Here is a 10965-nt window from a genome sequence, read left to right on the forward strand (position 1 = left end):
TAGTTTATTTATTCCTTATAGCCCGCTGACTCAGCTCTATTGTACTTGCTCTTAATTGTACATGATAAAAATAATAACGCCAGACATCAATGCTTGACGTCTCCATTGATGCTCCTAGCCGTTGGCCTCCTAGGTAGCCCAAGCGAAGTTTATTCAAGTGAGGGGTGCTTTGTGAACCGGGTGACCTAATTCCTCCCACGGGTGCCTCATGTCGGCTGACAAAAACCTCCTTTCTTGCTGACATTATCTTGGGTCATTAAGACATGAGCCTCCATTGACCTTCATTGGCTTTTATGTCTCTGTGGGCCTACCAGGTGGAGGATAACCTCGTTAGTAGGAGTCTTCAGTGAGGAATCAACTTGTGATTACCCTCAAAAAAGATTGTCAAGGTTTGGATACCACCTCCAGGTCTACCACTAGTGGTTGAAGAATCATCTTTGTGGTGATATTTCAAGGAGAAGAGGGTGAACCTTCGTGGTGTCGGTGTTTCTTCATGGTAACGCCCACCCCTCCAACGGTGCTTAGTACCCAGGAAGTGAATATCGGATATATCCTCGTCTCTAGTGTCTTCACTTATCTCTAACCATAAGCACCCATTTACATTCCGCATGCATAAACTTGCTAATAATCAAAGTGAAATTTATATTGTCCCTGTTCACCCCCTCTAGGTCCATCTCAGTCCTTTCAGTCGTCCATCCCGCCCACTACATGGCGAGCGTGCCACCGGCCCTAACCCCACATTCCGCACTTGTCTTGAGCCCCATTACCTGACCGATCCATTCATCAGATGATCTCCTCTACTATCATGACACTGGGAGCCGATCCACTGGCCCCCGAGCTCCACCATTCCTCCTGAGCTCTATTCTCCTCGATTCGTCGTAGAACGAGCTTCGTTGTCGCCCCGACACTGCGCACCAATCCACGGCCTCCCATGCTCTCATACCCCCTCCCAAGCTCCCCCCGACATTCCGAGTGGGTCACGCCACCGCTTCTCTCGCTTGTTACTCATGTGCTCCCGAGCTTCGCAACCCCTTCTGAGCTCCCACGCCACCTCCTCTCCTTCTCGGGCAAGGCGATTTGGGGAAGACGAAGAAGGAGAAAAAAAGAAAGAAGAAAACACCAGAGCCAATGGCAGATTGGTCCCATGTGTCAATGAGCACATATACACAAAATAAAACCAGAGCAGGGACTTTGGTGCAGAACCGTGTTCCAAACAACAATATTTTCATCGGCGTTTCTTCTGCTGCGGTAAACCCCCAAACCCCAACAGGCAACAGTCGAGCTCGAGGCACCGGTGGTTCGGGGCGAAGACCCAAGTACAGTAGAGCATCGCCGGCCGCCGGCGACCATGAACGGCTCGGGATTTGATATGAGGCTCGGCATCGAGAGCGCTCTTCGACGCGCGCTTCCGTACGGCGGTCTTCCCGGCAATGACTCGCCGCAGACGGCCTTCTTCGACGCGGCCACCGAGGGCGACCTCCGCCGCCTCAGAGGTGAGCAATCTCCCGTCGCACCCACATCTCAAGGGTCTCGCCGCGCACGGCCGCGCGGCGCCGGCTCCCCCTGATGCGGCGTCGCATTTGCTAGGGTTTTGGCGGGAATGGGGTCTGCGCATGCGCGTGCTTGTTTCGGTATGTAATGAGCGATATGCCTGTGTCTGACCCGCGGATTTTTGGTGCTGGCGTTGAAGAGTTGGCGAGCGGCAAGGACGCGGAGGAGAAGGCGTGGCTTGCGGATGTGTCCATCCAAGGTGTTGGGCCGTTTCAGGCCGCCGCGCGCCTGGGAAAAGTTGATGTGTGCAGGTGCTTGGTGGAGGAGCTCGGCTTTGACATCAATGCTGGAAGCAAAATTGGTATGTGCACCTTTTCTGCGTTAAGATTGATTCAGTTTCTGTTCTGATTAGCTCAATTTTGCAATGTTACCCATCTTCAAATCTTTCCATTTATGTGTATCACATTAAATTCATCTCGATTTCACATGCCTTTACGGATGTCGATGATTGCACAAGTTTACTTTTCTCTGATTTTGCTGCTAGGTGTAACTGCGTTGGCTGCTGCTGCATTGGATGGAAAAATGGATGTTGTTAGGTACCTTCTTGACAACGGGGCAGATCCAAATAAGAAAGACGACGCAGGCTCTGTTCCTCTTCACTGTGCTGCAAAATTTGGTATCATCTCTGTTTATACTTAGCTTTTCATCTGTAGATTTTACATTTATTAATTTGTTGCGATGTAAAGATGAAAGATAAATTTTCCATTGTTACTGGGCAGTCTGGAACTCTTCATTTAGGCCACTTGGTCATTTGTGGCTCTTATTTTTGTTCCGCTTGGATGTTGAATTCTTGCACATCTACCAAAGTGTAGTTTCAATGTTCGTACAAGTTCGTAAGAGAAAACAGATTAATTTGATTGTTTTTTTACTAGTTCTTGCTGGTCTTGGGATGTCAAAATCTGTTAAGTGTTAGCTTACTAAATATCTTTTTGACCCACGGTTGAGATGGCGTTCAGTTCTGGTAATTACCTCTGCTACTTTAAGTATTTTGTATTCCAAATAACCATCACAGTTTATGCATGCTCGGCCTCTTGCTAAGTCATGAAATGGTAGTGATCAAAATCCTTAAGGATATGTTCTGTTGTCCAGAAATGTTTTTCTTTTCTTTTCATGGTTACATTTTATTGTCTCTCTTTGTGCCTTTTATCTAGGGCATCACGAAGCAGCAAGACTATTGCTATCTAGAGGAGCTAGTGTTGATATAGCTTATTTTCATGGGACACCACTACATATTGCTGCTTACTATGGGAAGGCCAGTGTCATGAAAGTCTTATTGGAGCACCATGCAGATGTAATAATTTAATTCCACAACTTTTTTGTTACAATTTACAAATGCTTTTTGTGTGATCTTCAGTTTGGTTATAGCACCATGCAGATGTCATAGCAGATACATACAAATGCCAAATGCCAAATTGTCTTATAGCTTTAGGAACCTCCATCAATATGGAGAATGAGGATAACTCTTGGTGCAATAGAAAGTGAACATAGGGGAGTGGATGTACTACCCAGCTACTTGCATTCAAGTCCTCACGGACGTGAATTTGGACTCATATTCGTTAAATTTTTTTTGTCATGGGGGCCTCCCCTGCCCCTTTGCTTTTAAAAAATATCTTGGTGTACCATGTGCAGTTTCTTATTTGGCTTGCCACTCAATGTAAGTGTTATCTTGTATGTTACTATGCCATAGATGGTTGAAACTTGAGAAGAAAAAACCGTCTTTGCACCAGGGACTTGTCCATTTATATAAAAAGAAATTACTGCAAATTGTCAGCCTATAATAGTTCTGTAATCCTCCTAAAAAAAGGAGATTCATCAGTGTGGAAACATGTTCCATATCTGTACGTTGTTATTTTCCTCTATATATTTTTTACATCTTTTGTTCCAGAATTTAATACGTGGCGTGTTCTGTAGTATGTTACGGTTATTTTTTCTCACTCAAGCTGATCTTTTCTTGTAGCCGAACAAGGTTTCAGAAGTTTTAGGTACACCATTGATTGCAGCTCTAAGTGCTACTTCTGAAGGACTACCAGAGTCTATTTCGTTTAAGTGTGTGAAACTGCTTGTCGAGGTCTTTCTATAGAGAAAATAATATAGGTGTCTTATGCGAATATCTATTTGCATGAAAAGTTAAAAAACTGCAGTGACCACAACTTTTAGTTTTATATAATCCATATCTACAGGCAGGTGCAGATGTAAATTCTACTAATCCCGATACTGCCTTGGTAGTGGTAACTACTTACGGGTTAATTGACTGCATGAAGTACTTGCTAAAGGCTGGTGCAGACCCTAATATCCCAAATAGTCATGTGAGTTTTATTTTATTTTCGCTTTGCATTCTTCTACTTGCTCGTATCCCATAGTGCTTACAATTTCCTTAAATGAGTTTATCTAGGGAACTGGGCACAGTCCAGCAACTAGCATGAACCCATCTTCCTATTTATGTTCTAAATACAGAACTCTGCCTTTGCAATTTGATCAGCATGTGCATGAAATCAAATGCACGATAATCCTCTCAGATTATAATCTGACAACTTGGGGTAACTTTTGCACATTTCCACCAATTAATGTAAGATTGCAAATTTGCACATTCGCCATTTATTTAAAATTGTGCCTTGTGAACTCTCGACTCTTGAAATTTTAATCTGATTTACTTCAGGAAATTGTTTTATGCTTGGTAGAGCATAAGGGTACTAATATGAGGAACTAGAAGTTCATATGCACTTGCTCCAAATAATTTTCAATGAATGTGTGATTTGGCCGCACGCTGACACTTCTAGAAGCAGTACCTCAATTGACATTTTTAAGTGTGTGGGTCATGTTCCATTATACTTTATTGCATTATATAAATTTTTTGTGTAATGAATACTGGCAAGATTCTTGACTAGGTCCACATTAGTTTTTCTTCTTCTTTTAGTAGCTACATTTTCTCCAAGTAACCCTTCTAGTAGCTATATAATAACCTCCTCTGTTGTTAAATCATGTGGCTCATGTTTCATCCATCTGTTACTTGACAGTGTGGTGCCATGCCAATACAACTCGCAGCAAGCTGTGGAAGAAGAAAGCATGTGGAGTTACTATTTCCTTTAACTTCTCCCATTCGAACTATATCAAACTGGACTGTTGACGGAATTCTTGCTAATGCCAAATCAAAACACTCCAAGCCCAGGGTATGAATTGCATTCTATGTACTTGATAATTCTGTATCACGCTCCAAGCCCAGGGGATGAATTGAATTCTATGTACTTGATAATTCTGTATTACGCTCCAAGCCCAGGGTATGAATTGATTCCTATGTACTACCTCTGTAAACTAATATAAGACCTTTTAGATCCCTTTTTATATTAGTTTACAGAGGGAGTACTTGACAATTCTGTATTTCATTAAGATATTCAAAGCCTAAGGCTTGCATTCCTAACTGTCCCTATGTTTCAGCAACGTGAAGTGATTAGCTCTATTATTTTTTTCAGTGGGGCCAGCTTGAATTTCTTGATAACCGTGTTTTGCTCTAGGGCATATTCTTTAAGATAGTTCGCAAAGTAGCATTCGTATTAGTGCTATGCTCACATTTTTTCACTTTTAAATTATTTTATTATGTAGATCACAAACCAAAGATCAATTCAGAGACACATTTCAATGAGTTTGACATTTGTTGTCAGTATGAAAACTGCTTTAATGAGAAGGAATGTCTGTGACTTTTACTTTATTGTCCCAGTAGAAGAAATAAGTTAATGTTGGGTTTAAGTGTTCTTTCTTTTTGTTTTATGGTCTCCAAGGATTTAAAATGACTGAAAGGATAATTGATCTAAGTATGACAAGGGAAAAAATGTATTTTAAACACCCAAAGGGAACCGAGCGAGTAAACCATGTGCAAGTAAACATATAAAGAAGGAACGTCTCATGGGTGCAATGTGAAATGCCAATGAAGTCAAGCAAGGGAAATGGTTGCTTAAAATTCCATCTTGACACTTTGGTTCATATTAGTTCATTATAATCTTGGTATGTACCCAAATATGTTGTTACTTGAGTGACTTTCAATTTTGCGTCTCAACGTCTGGTGGATGCTGATCTTATCAACAGAAGGTCTTTATGTATATTTTTATGCCAGAACTGCATTATATGTTATGATGTGTTGCGTTTTGCCACTGCCTAGTGCTCATCTTGCCTAAGCACACCTAGGTGCAGTAAGTGCACTCCTAGCACAATTGAGCGGTAGGCGTTTTTGTTGTCACATAGCGCGTAGGCACGTTGCCCCCCCCGACTGATTCGAGCTAGAAACCCTGGTGTTTGGTTAATTGTAAATGTTATTGCGTAACTGCTTGTGGACCATGGCATGGTAGTCCTTACTTGTTTGCTCTGAATAAATGTAGCGCTTGCAGTGCCTAGCCTCCTATTAGGCACTTTATGTATACTAGGCTAAAGTGTTGGTTTGCACCATATATTTTTTAATGAAAGGAAACTGTTAATTATTTATCAACTTTGTTGCAACCTAAGATTACAAAAAAAATGTGCAGAGTAAGTTTTTCTTTTTCTTTTGGAGATAAGGCCTTTCAACTGAGTTTTTTTATAGAGCCAAACAGCTGGATTACCAGCGTACATAGTTGGTCCAAATATCACCAATATTATGCCCCACAGCATTACATCCAAACAGGGGCAAAGAACAGAAACAAGAAAGCGCATCCTCAAGGAGTGAAGGTGATCTAAAGCACCAACAGGACCTAGTGACTAGAAACTAGACTTATTTGTTTGTTTGACCTTTTTTATTTTTATATGAATGTCTCATCAAATTACTTTAACCTTTCTCGACATGAAAACTTATCTTTCATCTCTGTAGGTTTTGGACATTTTACGTCTATATTCTAATCGGTGTTTAATTTTCTCCATGATTTAGGATGAGGAAGATGATGACAATACCAAAGTCCAGCTGAAATTATGCGGTGAGGAAGCTGTTAAGAGAAAGGACTATCGTGCCGCGTCAATGTTCTACATCGAGGTTAGTACTAATGTGAGGAATCATGTAATGCTACTCTAATGCTTGATCAACACTAGCAATAATGTGAGCAACTGTATTGGTGATGTCAGGCATATTCTACCTTTCTGTGTAGTATGTTTCTTTAGTCTATCATTTATCTTTTGATTTTCTTTCTATTTAGATAGGGAGCAAAACAACAAAAAATGTTTATTTGGATGCAAATTTTGCAAGATTCATATGCATGGAACAATTAAAGGGAAACCTTTTGCTGTTGCGATACAGAATTTGAGCTTCTGTTTGTGTTGTACTATATTTCTGCATTTTAACACTGTAGACAGACTATCCATGGATTAACACAGTTCTTAGGTAATAATGTACTTAATTAGGAGATTTTATAAAGTGCCTCATCTTAGTTTGCCCTTTGCCTGGAATGATATTCTCCAAGTGTTTGGCAATATCCCAAATGACGCATGGTGCTTTGGCCCTGATAAAATGCTCTAGCAAGAATATGAGCTAAATGGGCTCTCAAAACTGATGCCAAAAGGTCAAACCGCCCCTACCCTTCTCCACTGTATGGCTTCTCCAGCTCTCCAAATTTCTCCGCACAAGCTGCTCGGGTGTCTCTGTGTCTGGCACGGTCTGCTGTGCCTCTGCTGCTTACAGCTGTACTTGAGTGGCATGGGGGATGCTGAACCTCTTCACAGGTTCCTCCTCTCACTGCCACCACCCCGAGCTCGTCGCTCATCTCCCAGTATGCTGTCCCTCTGTGCTCAAGGGCTCCTCTGACGCATGCCACCAGGGCCCTGCGTTCTGTGCCCAGGTGTGCTTGTTTTGTTCCCTCTCTCCGACAGCATTGTGCTCAAGAGTCTCACTCAAGGTTCAAGTCTGACGTCTTTGTGGCCGAGGCTTACAGATCACCATTGGGAACATCCACTCTGAGATGCACTCGCTGCTGCTTGTGACCTACTCCCTCCGTTCCAAAATAGATGACCCAACTTTGTACTAACTTTAGTACAAAGTTGGGTCATCTATTTTGGAATGGAGGGAGTATGTCAGGGGCGGCACTCGAAGCAACTCAGGTTGAGGTCTGGTGCTGGCTTGCATCAGAGTGGAGGAAGATGATAGGATAAGGAGGAAGAGAAGGTCATTTGGGTCTTCTCCTGTGGCCTGAGGAGTGGAAATAATTAAAGAACATAACGAAACATTTAATCAAATGAGTACTTTCTACTCAAGTACTTGGTCCTTTGTGGGCAAAGGGCAAACTAAGACGTGGGATTTTATCATAGTTGGTTCCACTATACTACTGCAGGGTTTCTCTAGCCAATTTCGACATGTACTGTGATATTTGTGCTGTTTGGAAACCTTCGTCAACCATTAACTGTTGGTAACTATTGAAAATTTAAGTCACCTTCAGCAGCCCTCTAGAAGAAGCCCACAATGGTTTGAGAAACCCTGGTTCTCAGGTTTCAGTTTATAACCATCATCAAGTGTCGCCAGACTTGTATGTATTGCTGGTAGACATAGAACATGCGTTGTCTTGCTAGCCGAGTAAATTAGGCTGTTGTCTCGCATACATTGTCAACCCTTCAGAATAGATATATGCAATTTTACTTGTTTGTTGATTGATAGTAATATGGCTCTCCCTACTTAAATTGTCTGTTATGGTGCAGGCAATTGAGTTGGACCCGACTGATGCAACACTGTATTCGAATAGGAGCCTGTGCCACATGCAAATGACTGAAGTAGATATGGCTTTGCTTGATGCTAATACTTGCATTGAATTGCGCCCTGAATGGTTGAAAGGCTACTACAGGAAGGGAGTTGCTCTCATGTTTCTCAAGGTCAAATAAATAACTTCAGATTATACTCTTTCACTTTGCATTTCTTCATATGGCACCTTCCATATGTAATCTGCCTTCAATTATCGCTAGGAGTATAAAGAAGCATGTGATGTTTTCATGGCTGGACTGAAGCTGGACCCTGGAAATGCCGAGATGGAGAAAGCATTACGGTAACGTATCTTATTTTCATATAATATCTTTGATGAGTTCTTAAATGGAAAATGTTTGTGCCCATGACTTGTAACTTGTAAATTTATTTATTTTACCTAAATCTATGTGGCGAAGATGAGACAATCTTGTTTCATGCTTATTCACTCACATTTACAAACAAGTTTAAACCAGGCACTAAAATTTTCACATTTGCAGGGAGGCTGTTGAGGCCATGAAAAAGGACCACTTCGCTAGAAAAAGCTTCAAACCATCTGATTAGAGAAACATGTCGGCTCTGGAGGTCGTGCAACCCGTTTTAGATGCCATAGTAGAGGCATATTGCAAGTGTTAGAGGTAGAATTCTCAGTGCGTAGCCTTGTTATGACTCTGGTTTGTCAATGGGCACTGTTTAGCATGATATATTGATCTTAGTCTGGTTGTCAGGTTTGTGATGGCATTGGTTAGCCTTATGGATGTGGTTCGTCAAATGGCCAGCACTTAAAGCATCTCCAATAGATGATGTAGATGCAAAAATAACTAACTCTTCATCTCTAAGGCCCCCAAATCCCTCTCCAACAGATAATGTAGATACAAAAAAAATATTAAATCTTCACCTCTAGGAGATGTAAAATACAACACGTGGAGATGCAACCACCTACTGGAGATGTCAAATCGCTCCAAATCGGCGGCCGCGCGTCAACAACCTAATTGCTTTCATTTTGCTTCCCTCTTGCTCTCTCTGCCTGTTGCACAGCCGCCGCCACCCTCATTCGCCCGTTGCATTGCCATTGCTTGCCCGCGCCAGATCCGGCCGTGTGCCACCCCTCCTTCGCTCCCCTCTCCGCCTTGAATCACCGATGCTCCGCCGCCCCGATTTGCACCGCCGCCACCTAGATTTGCCACCCTGCCGTCCCTTTGATGCCCTTCCTCTCTTAGCCTCAAATCGCCGCTCCTCGGCTGTCGTCCCCATTCACAGCCTTCGTTGCTTCGACGCCGCCGCCCCAAATCGCTCTGTGCCATCGCCTCGATTCGGTCGCCGCCCGGCCACCACCACCTTGCCGTCGCTGATGCCGCCGAAGAAGCTCCCGAAGAGTAAGGCGGGTTTTTTTGGCGTGCGGGCGAAGTCGTCCGGTCACTTCGGCGTCGAGTTCTCTGCCGCTGGCCGCCGCTTCTGTCTCGACACCTATACCACCGCCGACAAGGTCGCGCGTGCCTACAACGTGACAGTGTGGCGTGCTGAGAGGCCGAAGACGGACCTCAACTTCCCGGAGATTGAGACCCGGGCAGATGCGGAGTTCCTCGTGTCGTAGGGTATTCAGATGGAGCAGAGGCCGAAGAAGAAGACAAAGAAGAGGCCGGCCATTATCGCTGGTCCCGACGATAGTGATGAGGTGGCGATGGCGAGGTTCGCGCGGGAGCATCCAGAGTATGTTCAGGCCGAGCAAGAGTACTTCTGGAAGCGCGATGGTGAGTAGAAGTAGGAGGTTAATCATAAGTAGGAGGTTTGTTCAAGTAAGAATAGCACCTAAGCACCGGTCCACCCACATATCAAATTATCAAAGTAGCGAACACGAATCGAACCAACATGATGAAAGTGACTAGATGAAATTCTCGTGTACCCTCAAGAACGCTTTGCTTATTATAAGAAACCGTTTTGGCCTGTCCTTTGCCTCAAAAGGATTGGGCTACCTTGCTGCACTGTTGTTACTATTATCGTTACTTGCTCGTTACAAATTACCTTACTATCAAACTACTTTGTTACTTATAATTTCAGCGCTTGCAGACATTACCTTGCTGAAAACCACTTGTCATTTCCTTCTGCTCCTTGTTGGGTTCGACACTCTTACTTATCAAAAAGGCTACAATTGATCCCATATATTTGTGGGTTATCAATGCTCTTTTCTGGCGCCATTGCCGGGGAGTGAAGCGCTCTTGGTAAGTAGAAATTGGTAAGGAAAAATTATTACTACGTGCTGAAATCTATTGTCTCCTGTAACTATGGAGAACAATCCTTTGAGGGTTTTGTTCAGGGTATCTTCACCTCGACCGGAACCACAATTAGTTACCCCTCAACCTACTGCACCTACTGAAAATATTGAATATGAAATTCCTTTGGGTATGATAGAACAACTGCTAGCTAATCTTTATGTAGGAGATGGAACCGAGCATCCTGATATGCACTTGATATATGTGGAAGAAATTTATGGATTATTTAAACTTGCTGGTTTAACCGGAGATGAAACTAAGAAGAAGGTTTTCCCTTTATCTTTGAAAGGAAAATCATTGGCATGGTATAGGCTATGCGATGATATTGGATCTTGGAATTGGAATCGATTGAGCCAAAAAAATTATCCTATGCATCTAGTTCATCGTGATCGGAATTATATATATAATTTTTGGCATCTTGAAGGAGAAAGTATCGCTCTAACTTGGGGGAGGCTTAAGTCAATGTTA

General features: G+C 42.9%; 1 protein-coding gene across 2 annotated transcripts; it reads left to right on the top strand.

Moving 5' to 3' along the window:
- Positions 1 to 1204: 1204 nt before the first annotated feature.
- On the top strand, positions 1205 to 8999 carry LOC123085277 (ankyrin-1). Of its 2 annotated transcripts, XM_044506897.1 has the most exons (11): positions 1213 to 1493; positions 1691 to 1852; positions 2036 to 2167; positions 2703 to 2842; positions 3509 to 3619; positions 3732 to 3857; positions 4566 to 4718; positions 6440 to 6541; positions 8191 to 8361; positions 8452 to 8531; positions 8728 to 8999. In XM_044506897.1, exons 1-11 carry the CDS (start codon positions 1349 to 1351, stop codon positions 8789 to 8791), a joined length of 1386 nt encoding a protein of 461 aa, XP_044362832.1. In that variant the 5' UTR covers positions 1213 to 1348; the 3' UTR covers positions 8792 to 8999. The 2 variants fall into 2 exon arrangements, with proteins under 2 accessions (XP_044362833.1, XP_044362832.1); XM_044506898.1 differs by lacking the exon at positions 3509 to 3619 and having other exon boundaries at positions 1205 to 1493.
- The last annotated feature ends 1966 nt before the right edge of the window (positions 9000 to 10965 follow it).

The sequence above is a fragment of the Triticum aestivum genome, chromosome 4A, assembly GCF_018294505.1.
Source record: "Triticum aestivum cultivar Chinese Spring chromosome 4A, IWGSC CS RefSeq v2.1, whole genome shotgun sequence".
Classification (NCBI taxonomy): Eukaryota; Viridiplantae; Streptophyta; class Magnoliopsida; order Poales; family Poaceae; genus Triticum; species Triticum aestivum.